The 16045-nt window shown below is 59.6% G+C and overlaps 3 protein-coding genes across 4 annotated transcripts; all 3 read right to left on the bottom strand.

The window, feature by feature from the left end:
• Nucleotides 1–3356: 3356 nt before the first annotated feature.
• Nucleotides 3357–7388, bottom strand: LCNL1 (lipocalin like 1). The gene is made up of 7 exons (XM_051636706.1): nt 7203–7388; nt 6790–6929; nt 6162–6232; nt 5465–5575; nt 4854–4955; nt 4068–4093; nt 3357–3504 (listed from the first exon to the last, which is right to left on the bottom strand). Exons 1-6 carry the CDS (start codon nt 7383–7385, stop codon nt 4068–4070), a joined length of 633 nt encoding a protein of 210 aa, XP_051492666.1. The 5' UTR covers nt 7386–7388; the 3' UTR covers nt 3357–3504.
• Nucleotides 7389–8556: 1168 nt separating this feature from the next.
• Nucleotides 8557–11697, bottom strand: LOC127392664 (lipocalin-15-like). 2 transcript variants are annotated; one of them, XM_051636882.1, is made up of 7 exons: nt 10794–11697; nt 10222–10361; nt 9935–9999; nt 9566–9676; nt 8986–9087; nt 8845–8866; nt 8557–8703 (listed from the first exon to the last, which is right to left on the bottom strand). In XM_051636882.1, exons 1-7 carry the CDS (start codon nt 10887–10889, stop codon nt 8700–8702), a joined length of 540 nt encoding a protein of 179 aa, XP_051492842.1. In that variant the 5' UTR covers nt 10890–11697; the 3' UTR covers nt 8557–8699. The 2 variants fall into 2 exon arrangements, with proteins under 2 accessions (XP_051492842.1, XP_051492841.1); XM_051636881.1 differs by having other exon boundaries at nt 9566–9679.
• Nucleotides 11698–11788: 91 nt separating this feature from the next.
• LOC127392663 (lipocalin-like) lies at nt 11789–14619 on the bottom strand. Its single transcript, XM_051636880.1, has 7 exons — nt 14460–14619; nt 13247–13386; nt 13056–13132; nt 12791–12904; nt 12455–12556; nt 12213–12238; nt 11789–11945 (listed from the first exon to the last, which is right to left on the bottom strand). Exons 1-6 carry the CDS (start codon nt 14601–14603, stop codon nt 12213–12215), a joined length of 603 nt encoding a protein of 200 aa, XP_051492840.1. The 5' UTR covers nt 14604–14619; the 3' UTR covers nt 11789–11945.
• Between the last annotated feature and the right edge of the window lie 1426 nt (nt 14620–16045).

Here is a 16045-nt window from a genome sequence, read left to right on the forward strand (position 1 = left end):
TTGGCCATAAGTGGGACCTGAATCTCAGTCTGAAATCAAAACACCATTCTGGTGACAGGCAACGCTACACTTAGAGCCAGAGATGATCCCTTACAGCTGCATTTTATTTTTAAAAGGGGAAAAAATGGAAAGTCAAGAGGATTAAATGTCACATATGGCCCAGACAGTCTGCAAAGACCAGCTTAGCTTCACTCAGAGTGCTGACACTGGCATTAGCAAACACAAATCCTGAACAACCACTTGAAGGGAAAGCCTAAGGGGAAGCCAGCATGATTAAATAAATTTAAAGAAGCTGATCAGAAATAAGACAAATGCTCTGGGTCTTGCTGAAGCTGCATCCACATGAAGGCAGTAACACAGCCCCTGGTGAGGTAACCAGCAGCAATGTCAGACAAATGAAAAAGACACCAGAAATTGGCCCTTGCTTCTCTGCCCTGAGGAATGACACCTGCACTTCTGTGTATCCCTTTCTTCAGAGGCACAGGGAGCAGGAATTTGACACTAGAAAATATGACCTGCAGGCAGCCAAATTCAGAGTGAGTGTTCAAAACTGAGCTGATAGAGAATTTAAGATTCATTGTGCAAACACCAGCAAAGGTCTGTCCTTCCAACGGAGGAGGGCAAGGGAGCAGCAGCACAGAGTGGGTGTGCTGGGAAGTTCAAAGACATTTATAGTCCAAGCAGATCAGGGCTGAACTTCAGACTCTTCACTGCAGTGTCACCTGCTGCTTAGCCTCACCTTCACTGCCTCTGGCTTGCCCCAGAAGGCCAGAAGCAGCAAATATGGTGAGTTTAAAGAGGGTGATGGAGGTAAAGAGACTACAGATGAGTAGATCAGATGTGATGTGGGCAGGTGCTCACAAAGCTGAAATAAATGGCAGGGCTGGGTGATGCATGGATGAATTATGACACAGGGGAGCATGAATCCAGCTTTTGCGGAGGGAAGTCCCACCTCATAAAAGTTTCTGGAGGAGTCAAGAAGATCCAGAGGTGTTGGACATCCTCTGGTCATTTGGGAAGGGTCTTTGCCAGAGCTGACAGGGGAGATGCTGCTGTGGGCTGGGGAGGAAGGTCCTCACTTGGGTAAATGAGTGGCTGAGAGAGAGAAGGGAGGAGGGTGATGCAGGTTGCTGGGTGTGCCAACAGCCATTGTGTGAAACAGCTCATCCAGACATGACAGGTGACAAAGGTGAAGCACATGTTGAAGGGAGGAGATAGGGAACAGGACTGGAAGCCACATGAATGTCAGCTGTGCCCACCTTCTCAGCTGGGTGGAGGTCCAGGCCTGGTTCCTGGACAGCATTAGGAGGATGAGGGAAGAAGACAGTCTGACATCACCAGCAACCACCACAGCCATCGATGTGAGTCTCCAAATTGTTCCTCACACATCAAAGGTTGGTCCAGCACTCCCCTCACCCCAACACCCCTCTGCTCTCCCCAGCAGCTGTCTGGGCTGATCTCTGCTGCACCAGCCCTGTCTTTGCCAGCCTGTCCCACCAGTGTCCTCCCAGCACACCTAGCCAAGGAGCTGCAGGTGACACCACTGTGACAAGAGGAAGGCAGTGCAGAGACAGGTGGTGAAGCTCCTGGCTGCAAGATGCACCCGGGGCCAAGGATGTGCCTCAAACCAGGAAGCCCTTAGAAACATGGAGGGAAGAATGTGTTCATGGAAGAAATTCAGGGAAGAAAATGTTCAGCCTGGAGAAGAGAAGTCTTTGGGAAGACTTTACAACATCCTTCCAGTGCCTGAAGGGTCTGCAGGAAAGCTGGGGAGGGACTTTTGATAAGGGCAGGGAATGACAGGACAAGGGGGGGGGAAGAGTTTTGAGCTGCAAGAAGGGAGACTCAGATGAGATCTTAGGAACAAATTATTTCCTGTGAGGGTGGTGAGACACTGGCCTGGGTTGCCCAGAGAAGCTGTAGCTGCCCCATCCCTGGAATTGTTCAAAGCCCAGTTGGATAGGGCTTGGAGCAACCCGGTCTGGTGGAGTGAGAGGTGTCCCTGCCCATGCAGGGGAGTTGGGACTGGATGGTCTTTAAGGTCCATTCCAACCCAAAACGTTTTGTGAAAAGTCCCATGTCATTAAACAACCCATGACATCTGGCCAGGTTTTCTGGGGTGACAAAGGCGGGCAGGTACAACCCTCTTTTCACCCTGTCCCTGCCTGTTGTTGAAAGCAGGGTGTTGGGGAGAAGCTGCGTGGGCCCGTGAATGTTGGATGAGCAGCAGGTACAGGGATGGGCTGAGGGGTCATGGGGACTGTGGTGGAGCCCCCAAACCTGCTCTGCACAGGGGGGACTCAAACCCAGAAAAGATCTGACATCCTGGGTGTTTCCTGCTCCAGGGAGAAAACTGAGGGGCAAAAGGAGCAGTGGAAAATACCGGTGAGAAGATAAATGATCTCAACATTGTCTAAGTCCTGGGTGAAGGGCATTTCTGGCAGCAAGATGTTCTCATCTGCATCAACATGTGTCCAAAACAAGCATGGAGGCAAAGTGGCAAATGCTGAACATTTCCAGCCTAAACTGCCAGGAGAGTTCCTGCTGGAAATGCTGAGCTCCTTCCAACGGGGTGGAGATAATGCTGGGCTGGGAGGTCCCAGGGAGGTCCTGTGCCCTGCCACTGCTGGGATGTGTCCAGCTCTCATGATCATCAAGATCAGGGGGGGCAGTTTCCCAACTGCATTTTCCTGGTCCCTGGGAGGAAGGAGGAGTTCCTGGGAACATTCTGAGGTGCTGAGCTGCTGGGACCTTCCTGGGGTCCCTGCTGCCTGCAGCTGCCAGGCTCATCTGTGCTGAGACAAGTACCTGAGTGACTGGCCAGAGATGTGCAGGGTGGAAGGGTCAGCAGAGATGAAACTGGAGGAATTTCCTTTTCCAGGAGAGGAACAAGCTGCTTCATATCCTGCCAGACCTCAATGCCTGTGAACACTGGTCAAACCCTGGAGATGACCACGTGTGAGGCACCAGGGTTTCCCTGGGGGCACAAGTTACCATGGGCAGCCTGTGGTTTCTCCTGGGTGGATGTGAGGAGATGAACAGAGCAGGAAGGGAAGGACAGCCCTCTAAATTTCAACCTTGATCTCTGTTGCCAAATCCCACAGCAACCTGCACCCACAGGCTTTCCAGGCTCCTTGCACCCTTCCTTCCCCTCTGCCTGGATCCTGCCTTACAGGAGGCACCCAGGAGAGAAAAACCTGGTGAGCTCCAAAAATACCCTCAGCTAGGCCAGCTCAGCCCAGCATTGCCCCTGGCTCTTCACCATCCACAGATCCCAGGAGGACAGCAAGAGGGACCACATGCCCCAGCACCCCAGGTTCCCCACACACAGCTACACCAGGCTCTGGGGAGGGTTTCTGTTTATTTGGAAAAAGCGAGGGACTAGGTACCAGAGGAGCAGGAGATGTAGGAACTGGGCAGAAGGATGGTGGAGCAGCAGCCTGGATCTTCAGAGCCTATGTCTTGCATGGTTCAGGTGGAGCACTCACCAGACAGCCCCTCTTCCTAGAAAACAGCCAGGAGAGGTGGGATGAGTATTTGAGGTGAGGCAGCCAATGGAGAGGGACCAGCAGGGTCTTCCACCAGGATCAGTGTGTTCTCTTCCAGTTCCCCCAGCTCTTAGGGTGAGCCATCTCCAGCAATGGGTTTCTAGCTAACCTTTGCCACTGAATGTGTGCTGCTGGGGTGGAAAACAATGCCAGGGTAGGCCAACAGCAACCACATTTTGCGTAGTGAGACACCAACCCAACCTCTGGCTGGTTTTGCCAACCCAGAAGCCCAAAGTCCCTTTGGCAGATGTCAGTGTCCCAGCCCTCCCTCGATGAGCTCTGCAGCTGTTTCTCCACGGAACCCATGGATTTGGTTCATGTGCCCTTCAGTGCATGGGCAGTTGCACCCTGGGGTTCCTGCTGCAGAGTGAACAGTCCTACCTGGGTGAGAGCTCAGGTGTGAACAACTCAGTCCCCAGAGCAATTCAAGGAGCTTATGGTGGCCCTTGCTGGGACACCATCGGGGGCAATTTCTGACTGGGAATATTACATACCCCATGTTGAACTGCAGCAACTCACCTACACCTCATCCAGGCTGCATTCCTCTGTGGAAACAAAGAGAAAGGCTGAGTCCGGGGCTGTGTTCTGCCAGGTCCCATTTAGCCCCCAAAACAGACAACTCAGAAATCACAGGATCACAGTATCCTGGTTGGAAAAGACCTTCAAGATCATTGAGTCCAACCACTACCCTAACTCTGCCACATCCACCACTCAGCCCTGTCCCCTGGCACCACATCTGTTTGTTTAGATGTCTCCAGGGATTGTGGCTCAGCCACCTCCTTGGACACCCTGGATCACCCAGTCCAGCTCCCGCCCAAGAACAGGACAACCCCAAAGTTCACATCATGTCCCTGAGGGTGTTGTCCAAGTGTTTCTTGAATATTGTCAGGCTCAGTGCCATTCCTGCTTCCCTGGGGAGCCTCTTCCAGTGCTCCACCAGCCTCTGGGTGAAGAATCTCTTCCTAATGTCCAACCCAAACCTCCCCCTGCACATCTTTGCACTGTTCCCTTGGGTCCTATTGTTGGTCACCAGTCAGTGCTTCCTCCTCCTCCTTCCCTAATGAGGAAGCAGTAGCTGCCATGAAGCCTCCCCTCAGTCTCCTCTTCTCCAGGCTGAATATACCAAGTGCCTTCAGCTGCTCCTCATAAGGCATGCCCTCTAACCCCTTCACCAACCTCATGACCTCCTCTGGTCTAAGCCATGATGTGCTAAAGCCAGAGCACTTTCTCCTGTCAGCCCAGACCATGGAGTGGTGGCTCCCTGTAACAACCTGGCCAGCCCAGGCTGCCCCTGGAAGTGCTCACCCTGCCTGGGCAGCATCCGGATCATCTCATCAGTGAAGCTCTTCTCCTTTGCCAGCTTCTTGAACTGTGCTGTGATTTCGGGGCTTACCTCCCGGGTTCTGCCTAAAGGCAACAAGCCAAGTTAGCTCCAGGCTGTGGCCTGTCCCTGCATCTCTTGGGCAGCAGGCAAGGATGGGATGGGTGATGGTATCTTTGAGAGGGCTGCAGGACTGGTGGAGATTCTGGAGAGCAGTGGTGGTCAAGCAGAGGAATCACCCCTCCCAGGGGGCAGGATGAAGCAGAGGTCCTGGCACCACTACAGTGTCTACTCTCTTGGTTCCCATCCCCATCGTTTCTGCCTCCCTTGCAGCAGGACCCCTGCTTTCCCCCCATTTCAGGCTGTGGCCTCTCAGCAGAGCACAGAAGCCTGAGCCCCGTCTGCCAGCCCCAAAGCACTGCCCCTGCCCCACCACTCGGGGCACAGGGACACGCAGCAGCCTCAGCCCCGCTCCCAGCCCCACCTGGGGCAGGAGGGCAGCTGCAAAGAGGTGTCTGGGTCCCAGCCTCTGGGCACCCTGAGCCCCCCGACATGTCCCAGCCTTCCTCCCATGGGGGTACCCCTGGCTACGCACTGTAGAGCCTCAGCATGTGCAGGGGCTTCCCAGCCTTCACTCTGGTGGCAAAGACCACCGCGTAGGTCTTGCCATCGGTGTCCACCACCTGCACCGTTTTGTTGCCTCTGTCTGTAAAAGATGGAGGAAAGTGAAAACTCAGCGACTTCCTCCTGAGGACTCTCAGGGAGCAGGTCAGGGTGCCAGGCCAGGCCCACCCACCCCATCTGTCTTCTGTGTTTCCCCCCCTGGTTTTTCTTCTGGCTAAGGCCCCTCCGAGAGCCTGGGGGAGCCCACAGGTTGCAGCAGATGTGACCACAGGAGGGTCAGAGATGGTCGCTGTAGACCCTGAAGTAGCCCAGCCAGTGTCAGGCTAATCTTTGGGCAGGAGATGGTGGGAAGATGCTCCCGCTTCATCCCTTGGGAACATAAACCCCAGCCCCTTGGCAGAACGAACCAGCTTTTCCCCAGGGTTTAAGCCTAGTCTGAACGTGTCTTGTCCCAGAGCAGCTTCCCAGAGGCAGGGAGCAGAGGGCTCTGTCATGCTGGTGGGACACCAGCCCTGGCACAGACACGACCTGGCAGCTGTCTGTAGAGGGGTGTCCCACACAGGACCTGAGTAGAGGTCCCCTTGGGGGCCTGGTACCCCGGGACAACCAGCTGCTTCAGGCAGGGAGGCCGGGAGGTGCCGCACTCAGGTCTGGGCTGCCCCACTTACCGGTGCTGTAGTATTGTCCAGGGATGCCTGTTTGTTTGTAGAGTGACTCAAATTTCTTACACCCCTCCGGGCTGAAAAAGAGGGAAGAATGATCCAGCTGGGGTGAGGTGACCCCTCTCCCCTCCCTTGGGGGTGGTGGCTTCAGGGTCACTACCCCAAATGTGGGACTTGCCATTCAGGGACGTGTGGCAGGGGCGGGGGGGGCAGACGCCACCCTTGGAGCAATGGGTGCCTGGGCTGGCAGGACACAGCCCTGGCACCTGAGGTTTGTCCCATGGGGTCACACAGCCCTTTCCTTCCTCATGCTCCAAGCTTCTGGAATGAGGTTTTTCCTGTTGGGAAAGCTTTTATCATAGGGTCCTGTCCCTTACCACCCTGCTGGGAGCAGTGGGGTGTCTCAGCCTCTGTGGAGGGACTGCCCTTGGCTGGTGTGGCCCTGAGAAGGGATCCTCACACGGCAGCTCTCCTGAGCCCCTCCTTTAAACTGCAGGGCTGGTGGTCCTACCTCACCCCCTGCCTAGGACCTTGGTGGGTGCTGGGAAGAGGCTCCCAGATGGAGACCCACTGGTGAAGATCCAGGGAGGAGATCAGTCTGTGAAGCCCATGGAGAGAAGCACTTGGCACTTACGTGGGAATTGCAAAGGAGATCTTCAAGTCACCCTCTCCCAGGACCACGATTTTGGCCATGGCCATCTTCAGCTCGTCCTTCTTCTGGAGGTAGCTCTCGGAGTCGGAGGCCAGAGCAACAATGTGCCATTGCCCTGCAACCTGGCAGTGAGCACAGGCTGTGAGCCCAGAGGGGCAGGCAGGGATTGTCCCTTCCTCAGGGACTGAGCCAGGACACCCTCAAGCCATGGGATACCCCCATTCCCTCTGGGCATCCAAATCCCTCTGAGGTACCTATGCTGGACCTGGGTGACTGCTCCCAGGGGTGACTGTGGGGCCCCCAGCCATCCCCAGTGCCCATACACCTCTCCAGTGCCTACCCTAGTGACCAGAGTGACAGTCCCACCTTCCCTTCCCCAGGATGTTGTGGATCACCTTGTTCTTGTCCAGCCCTGCAGCTCCAGGGTCCTCAGCCTTGGTGCTCAGCAAGCAGAGCAGGGCCAGCCCCAGGCTCAGCCCCAGTGGCCTCATCCTGCAGCTGCCTCCTTCACCTTGGCCAGCAGGATGGAGAGAGGTGCTGGGGCTGCTGGATTTATATCGCCAGCCTGCCCAGCCCATGGGGGTGCTGGTTGCATTGGCTTGGGTCAGCTGGTGGTTTGGAAGGGCTGAAATCACCCCAGGGCAAACAGCCTGGTCTTGCGGAAGAAGGGAAATGCCTGCAAGCCCAGGGAAGGGGCTGAGAAGGGGGCCTGCAGGAACTGTTGCACAAGTGCTGAAATTCAGGATTTTCCCTACTTGTGAAAGAACAAAGAGAGTTTTTGTTTCCCAACTGGTTGCCAAAGGGCTGCTGGGAGGGGCAGTGAAGTTCTTCCCAGTATGGGTCATGGCAGCACTGTCACCTGGTGACAAAGGGGCTCGGTGACCCACTCCCCGGGCCAGGCTGGCAACTGCCCCTGGGATGGTGCCCAAACGCATCTGGCACAACCCCACACCCCAAGTGCCTGTGAGGGGTCCCTCCCCTTCTCTGGGGTGCCCGGGGTCCACAAAGCAGGATGTGCCTGGAGTGGCACAGGCAGAGGATGGTCACCCCCTCCTTTCCTGGGTGTCCTGTGCCCTGGCTCTGATGGGCTGCTGGGGTCACATTCCCAAGAGGGCCCGTGGTGTTTTCTTGCAGCCCTGTGCCTGGCTGGGCACTGAGACACCCCTGCTCTGGGCAGGGGGACAGGGCAGGGGGGTGGCAGGGGCTGTCTGCACCCCATGGGAGGTGGGGGGGCTGGATGCTGCCCTTAGGGCTCACTGCAGCATGGTCCTACCTCAGCCAGTGGGCAGATGGGGGGACCAAGGGGGCTGGGAGGCTGGACCGGGGGGTCCCAGCCCTGCTGTGCATTCACCCTGGGCAGTGCCAGCACAGCCCCACTCCCACCTGGTGGCCCTGGGGGTCTGAGCAGGGGTCAGGGTGTCCTGGGGACAAGCTGAGCTGTGTAGGCAGGGCTTGGCAGCCCGACTGCTTAACCCTGCCCAGACCTGCTGTCTGCTCAGCTGAGCTGCACAAACCCTTGCTCAGCCCAGCTCCATCCTCCCCTGCTGCCATGCCTGCCCTTGTACACCCTCACCATCCCCTGCTCCTCATCCTCACTCTGCTGGGTGCAGCAAACAGCACAGCAAAGGGGCCCCCCAACATCCTGGAAGTGCTGAGAGGAAAGGCTGGATCCAGGAGCCCTGTCTCAGGGTGTCTAGGGACCCTGGCAGCACCCCTGCTCCTGCCAATAAAATCACTGAGCTCTGGGGCAGCTTCTGCATCTATTTATTTCAGAGGGTGAGGGGTGATCCTGGCAGAGGGTCCAGCAGAGCCTGGCTGGGAGGATGGGAAGGGGCACCAGGTAGTGGGAGCAGAGCCTGGTTTCTAGCAGCTCTGGGGGACACACAGTCCCTTCAGCTGTGGGGAGGCAGGACAGACAGAACAGGGGACAGTCATCATGAGGCAGAGCCTGAGGCAGGCGGGGGGTTTCTGGGGGGCTGCAGGTCCCTGCTCAGGCCAGGCCAGGAAAGAGACCTGGCTGGCTGCAGCCATGCTCACCTGATGTTCTCGATGCACTCATCTGGTAAGAAGTAAAGAGAAGGGTGAGCATGGGATGGGGAGAGTCCTGAGCACCCCCCCAATGCCATGTCTCCATGCAGAGGGGCTAGGGGTGCCATCCCACACCCCCCTGGCACTCACCCGACTTGGGCAGGATGGTCAGCATGTCCTCGGTCAGGCCCACACTGGGTATGAACCCTCTGAACTTCTGCAGGAGTTGGGGGCTCACGTCCTGCTCCCTTGCTGCAGGCAGACATCCAATGCAGGGGCTGGTGAATGTGGGGAGCCCAGCAGCAAGTCCCATGAGGTCTGGCTCTCATGGGGCAGTGACAGGACCCCAGGGGAGGGTAAAAGCAAAGCTGTGGAGGTGCAGGGTGGACACTGGGCACCCACAGCTGCCCTGGGCTGGCAGCAAAGGGACACAAGCCCCTCGGGATGAGCAACCCACCCACCTGGGGTGGTATGGGGCAGCTTGGGGGGCTGGGGATCCACAGCCAGGCTGGCACCCTGCAGGGGGGGCTTCACCTCAAACCACAATCAACCAGAGATTCTTTTTGTGTAAGGTTTCATTCACCCCAAAATTAATTCCCCGGGTGGCAGCACACTGGGTGCTGAAGTTGGTGGCCCTGGGTGGTGGTGGTGATCCCAGCCCCTCCTCCCTGCTGGTGCCTGGATCCCTCCCGAGGTCCCGAGGGTGCCCATCCCTGCTCCCGACACCCACTGAGGAGCTGCAGTGCTGTGCTGGGCCCCTGCTTGTCCTGCTGGACCTGGTGCATGATGGCATAGTGGCTGTAGTCCGTCTCCATCACTCGCAGGTCCCTCTTCTCCTGTGCTGCTGAAAGACCCCAGATAGCGCTCGGCTGAGCAACGTGGCTCAGCCCGGGCACTGCCATGGCCTGGGCCCCAGATTTGCCCCAGAGAGGTATGAGAAGGGAACCCCTGCGTGATGGGGCAGAGCCCAGTGCCCACCCATGGTACCACCTCTCACCACTTCTCCACCCCCCTCCAGCTCCCCAGGCCTGGGGGACCAGTGATGCCCACCCTCCATTTCAGAGTGTCCAAGGTTCCGATCCCTTCTGCCCACACATACCCACATAGTGCCCTGCCTGCCCGCTTTGCTGGTAGAGCAGCTCAATCCTTTGGCATGTGTCCAGCCTGGAAAGGGAAAATGGAAATGGGCAAAGGTGACTGGATGCCATGTGGGAGGGCAGTGGGGTGGGGGGTGCAGGGCAGAGCCCACCCTGCCCAGGGGACATGCCAGGGTGTGGGCAGGACCTGGTACTGTGGGGCAGGGAGGAGGATGCTCCTTGCCACACCACCTTGGTAGGGAGGAGAGTCGCCTGGCACAAGAGGGACAGGTTCAGGGCAGGTACTCACATCGGCCAGACAAGCCTCATGGCCAGGTTCCCCTCTGGAGTGAAGCTGATTGTGGTGATGGATGACTTCATCCCGTCCCTCATCTTCAGGAACACAGGGCAGTTGGAAACAGCAGCTACAACATACCATGTCCCTACAAACTGGAGCAGAACATCACCAGGGGTTTGGGAAAGCCATGGAGATCTGCCAGTCTGCAGTGGGGGACCTGCCACCCTCTGTGGGGACCAGCCAGCCTAACATGGGGACCTGCCATCCACCTGCTTGCAGAGCACCCTGCCTTGCCCTGTGCCAGGAGCTGGGAGCAGCATCTTGTCCACGTTCCCTGGGTAAGTGTCACACACTCAGGAGCATCGTGGCCCTGAGTGTTCATGTCCCTGCAGCGACACCATCTGGGTCTGGCCACAGACGTCAGGAGCCAGCCAGGACTGAGCCAGCTGTGCTCGGGCATCCCTGCTCTCCAGGAAGCTGCCCTGGAGTCAGCTCAGGACCAGTACAGGGGGTACTCGGAGGTGCCCAGCTGTGGGGGGCGGCAGTGGGGGCACCCTGCCCCAGGCAGGACCTTGTGCCATTACCTTCTCGGTGCTGAAGTCTGGCTGCACGGGTACCTCGGCAGCTGCCTGCAGCAGGCAGAGCAGGGGCAGGGCCAGGCTGGGCAGCACCGCAGCCATCCTCGCTGTGGGGCAGGAGAGGCTGCAGACCTGCCTCTTCCTGCACCCCCTTTATAGCCCCGCTGCTGGCAGCATCCCCTGCCCCCCCAGCTTTATGCAACAGCTTACACAAGCAGAGAGATAACTTGTACCCGTGTTAGGTTACAGCATTGTCTGCTTCCCTCTCTAATCACTCAGTCCCAGATAAATGCAGCTTTGTGCCAGCCCAGCCCAGAGCACTTTGGGGACACAGCAATGCCCCATGCTCAGTGCTGTGCCTGGGGTGGGAAATGAGGGTGCCCCCAAGTGCCCCACTCCTGCCTGTTGCCTTCTGGCCCCAGGGTCTGGCAGCTCTGGGATGGATCCTGCCTCAAGGAGGATGGTTGGGCTGGTGTCTTAGCTGGTTGAGCCACAATCCATGTCCCCAAGAAGGGTTTGTGGCTTGGCCAGGCTGCTGGCAGAGGGGACAGCAGGACCTGTTCCTGAAGAGGGTCTGGGCTCATGGCATGGTGAGCAGGTGGGTGGCCAGGCCTGAGCTACATCCCACGCTCCCAGCCCCTGAGTGGGAGCATTCATGTCCCTCATGTCACTCCGGTTCATGTCCATCCTGCCCTCACATTTTTTGAGAGACCCCCCTGCAATTGCCCTTTGCCCCATCCCCATGCTGCCAGGGAAAACTGAGATGGTGAGGTTGGAGTAGCCCAGGGTGCCCAAGGGGGCAGATTCCTGCAGCAGGAATCCCTGGGGACCCCTTCTCCCTGGACTGGGCAGGCTTGGTGGCCAGGCAGCACTGTGGCATGTGGTTCCCACGGCCAGGAGCTATCAGCCCTGACCCCTGGCACCAGCCACCACCCCAGCTTCCCCACCCCATGGCTCCCCTGGGGCTCCCACCACGATGACCCAACAGTCTCAGGCAGGGCTGGTTTTCTATGGGCTTTAATGGGGAGGGGGGCACAGGAGTGGGGCACGAAGCAGGGGAGCCAAGGCTGCTGCGGTGTGGGGTGCGGTGGGGACGGGCGGGATGGCCACGGGTCCCGGCACGCTCGGGGCTCCAGCTGGCAGCGGTGGTGGGTCTGCCTGGAAGAGATGAGGGGGGACAGCAGCTGAGCTGGGGGACACGGGGGGACACAGGAGGACACATCAGCCCTGCCAGCCCTGTGCTGAGTGGATGGGCATAACAAAAGAGCCACCCCATGTGGATGGGGTGAGGGGTCCTCAGCAGGGGCGACCGAGAGGTGCAGCATCGGGGGGATGGAAGGGCATGGGCACTCTGTGGGGTGGGGGGGCTCTGAGCACAACCCATGCCCTCCCACTGGGCTGGTCTGAGCCCCAGGCCAGACTCACCTAGGCAGCATCCGCCATGCATTTGTCTGCAGGAGGAAGAAAAGCAGAGATCAGGGGCTGAGGGTCTGCCCCCTGCCAGAGGGACCCCCCAGAGGGACACCCCATGGCTGACCCACGCTGGCTCCACAGGGAGGCAGAGACAAGCCAGGGGGGTCTCCTCATCTCAACCCCCCAGGGTACCTCACTCCCAGCCCCCCACTGCCACCCCTGGCCCCCCAGCTGCTTCCACCAGTAGCTTTTACCTGTCCAGGGCAGGATGAGGATCTCTTCATCCGTCAGGCCCTGCTCCCTGGAGAACTGGGTGAACCTTTCCAGGCGCTCAGGGCTCAGCTCCTTGGTCCGGCCTGCAGTCAAGAGCAGAGTGAAGGGCAGTTCCCCTGGATCCCCCAGAGCAGGGTCATGCTGCCCCAGGGAACAGGCAGCCCAGCAACGGCCAAGTTCCCCAGGAAGGAGTTTCCAACCCAGCCATCCCACGGGTCACCCCAGCTTGGTGAGATGCTGCTGCCCTTCTCCCATGGGAAAGATCCCCCACCAAGGCCCTCCCAAGGGGTCCTGGGGAGGTCCCAGGGCAGACATACTGTAGAGCAGCACCATGGTGGAGGAGCTGGTGCTCTTGGAGATCTGGGTGGCCACCAAGGCATACTCCTCGTAGTTGGTCTCCACCACATGGATACTGTGCTGGCTGCCCCAGCCTGTGGGGGACAGAGAGGGTACAGCTCAGCACCAGCCATTGAGCCAGACCTGAGGAGCTCTGGCAGGGACAGGAGGCAAGCAGGACTGGGCTGGGGGCTGGGGGCACATCAGGGGCTGCCCCGCAGGATGGGCTAGGGGCTCAGCACTCACGTGGGCTGGTGTAGCTGAACCGCCCTGGCTGCTCCGTCTTGATGTAAAGGCTGTTCCTCGTCTCACACTGGTCACCCCTGGGGAGCAGAGCCCCAGGATGTCAGGGGCCTCAGGCATGGCAGCAGAGCCCACCGCCCCGTCCCGGGATGGGGGAGCACCCCCTGCTTGCCCACCCCTCCCCATGCTCTTACTTGGGGTAGGTGGAGGTGACTTCCAGGTTCCCATCTGCAGTGGTGGAGATGATTGTGGTGCACATCTTCATCAGGTGCTTCTTGTCCTTGAACCAGTTGGAATTGGAGGCCAGGCCAATGGTGTACCATCTCCCTGTGAGCTGCACACAGGCTCCACTCAGTTGCCAGCAGGGTGCAGACCCCATGTCTCACCCCCTAGTCCCCCATCAGCCCCCACCAGGGCCACCTCCCCATCCCCTGCCAGCCTGTGCCCATAGCAGGACAATATCCTGGGGTCTTTGTCCCCCCGGGAGTTACTACAGCTCTTGGCACCCACAAAACCCAGCAGCCCAGAGAGCTCTTCACGAGCCCCTCACTGAGCCCTTCATTGCCCAGCACTTCAGGTGTTCTCTTCCTCTTCGTCCCAGGCCCGGGAGGGGGTGAGGGGACCATCTGGCTCTGAGATGCCATTTACATCCACCTGGGGCATGTCAGGATCCTGGGGCCAGCTCAGCTCATCCCAGCCTGGTCCCCAGGGCTACCAGCTCAGTGCACTGGGGGGGGAGCTGGCAGCCTTGGAGATGGGCTGTGCAGGGACCACCCTGGCAGCTCATGCCATCCCCCATCCTTGCAGGACATGCCAGTCCTGTCACCTCCCTAGGGTGGCTCTGTCACCCAGGACCCCTCTGGGGGCTCCCTGGATGAGTGGGCAGCGTGGCCCCCACCCCTGCTCAGTGGGAGCCCAGGGCTGTGGGGCCAGGCTCCCCAGCGTGGAGCTGCTCTGGGTCCTGCCCCTGGGGGGAGGCAGTGCCAGCACCCTGAGCCTGCCAGCACCCAGGGGCTGGCAGTGCAGAGGGGTGCGTGGGGACCCCCCAGCACAGCAGCTTTTGGATTTTTAGGACCCTGGATTGGGGGTGGATGGGGTCTGTGGTGTGGAGGGAGGGTCCATGGCCCATCTCCATGCTGCCTGTCAAACTGAGCTTGCTATTCTCAGTCCCCCCATAAATCCCCTGTCCATCTACCCCACCCCACGGCACAGGCCACAGCCCAGCCCCACACCTACTCGGTCCTGCCCCACAGGCTGGAAACTGGATCCTGCATCCCTTCTGGAGCCACCAACCCCCAGGGGCTCCCCAAATCCACCTGCAACACCGTCTCCACCCACTTGTAGGACGAAGATCCCCCAAAGCACCCCTGAACCCCCGGGCCAGTAATGCTGGCTGGGTTGGGTCACCTTGTCCTGCTGGAAGTCGCTTTGCACGGGAATGCCATCCTGCGCGTGCAGGGCCCCCAGCAGGGCCAGCCCCAGGACACCGAGCAGCGAGGCGTGCATGTCCCCTCGAGCCGAGCCGAGCGAGAGGATCAGGCAGTGGCACATCCAGACAGCCCAGCAAGCCCCTATTTATGGGCCGGCTGTGCGGCGGCCCCCGGGGGGGCCAGCCCGGCCTCCCCCCACACCGTTATGCAACCGAGAGCAGGGGCGAGCACCCAAGCCAAAGGGCAGGAGGGGGGACCTGCAACCTCCTGTTGACAGGACATGTTTGCTTTGGGGTGCCAAACTGCTCGGCAGCAAAAATAACAGCTCGCAGCCAGCGCCGCAGCTGCCCCAGCCCCCATTGCCGGGCCGGGCAGGGGGCCAGGCCCTGGGGCCAGGGCTTGCTGCCTGCCCCATCCTTGCAGGACAGGCTCAGAGAGGGGCCCAAGGGAGGTGGAGGGAATGTCAACCCTGATCCAACCCCTGGGGATCATGGGCACCTTCGGGTGCTCCTTGGGGACCCCCTGCCTTGCCCTGACCCACGTCCCTGCATCACCTGAGGAGTCATCCTGGCTGGCCCTGTCACTGACCGGGGTGAGTCCCACCATGGAGAGCTGTGGGGGGTGGGGGTGCTGGAAGGAGCAGGACCCCAGCCCCAGGCTGCCCTGATGCCTGGCTCCCTGAGGAGCAGCACAAAGCCAAAGTGACCTCCCAGTGCTTCACCCCCCACCACCCTGCACCCTTTGCCAAGAGGGGCTAGGAGACATCCTCCCTCTTGGTTTGGGGTCACCAGCACGTGCTGAGCTGCCCCCCCCTCCCCGTTAATTCGGGGACGCCCTGAGCAGGGTGAGGGCTGGGGGTGAACACCAGGTGTGGGCAGCAGCACCCATGGGTCCAGCAGGGTTTGGGCAGGGCTGGCCATGCCCGCTGGCTCTCCCCACAGCACAGCCCTGCCAAGGCTCTTTACATAAGGAGCCTGTTTTCACAACAGCTGGATTTTTCCTCTGGCAGTCCCCCCTGCCCCAGCACATTCCATTCCTCGCACCCCGCTGCGAGCCCAGCCTGCCCCCACACACCCCCTGCCGGGGGCCCAGCCCTGCAGATTTATTAGAACAAAACAAAAGCTGATCCAGGCAGGCCTGAGCATCAGGAGACCTTGGCTGGGGCTCCCTGACATGCTGGGCTGGGGGCTCAGCCCCTGTCCAAGCCCACCTGTGGGGCACAGGGTACTGGGGCAGCTCTTTCTATTGGGCACCAGAGGCACGGAGCACCCATGGGTGCCACTGTAATCCTGTGCTGGGGCAAGGACACAAAACCACCCTGCTGCCCTGGTGTCCCCAGCTCCCTCCCCAGTGGCAGGAGGCGATTCCCAGCAGGTGCCCACCCTCCTGGTGGTGGCAAAGCTGGGGGCCAGCCCAAGAAACTGGGTGGCAAAGCTGGGTGCAAGCTCAGTAGCATGAGGGCACCAGCTGTGATGTGGGGCAGGCTGGGGGAGCACAGGCAGGACAGAGGTACTTGGGCTGTGGGTCACCCCGATGCCTGGACACAGACCCTTGGCACAACCT

Source organism: Apus apus, chromosome 19 (assembly GCF_020740795.1).
Source record: "Apus apus isolate bApuApu2 chromosome 19, bApuApu2.pri.cur, whole genome shotgun sequence".
NCBI lineage: Eukaryota > Metazoa > Chordata > Aves > Apodiformes > Apodidae > Apus > Apus apus.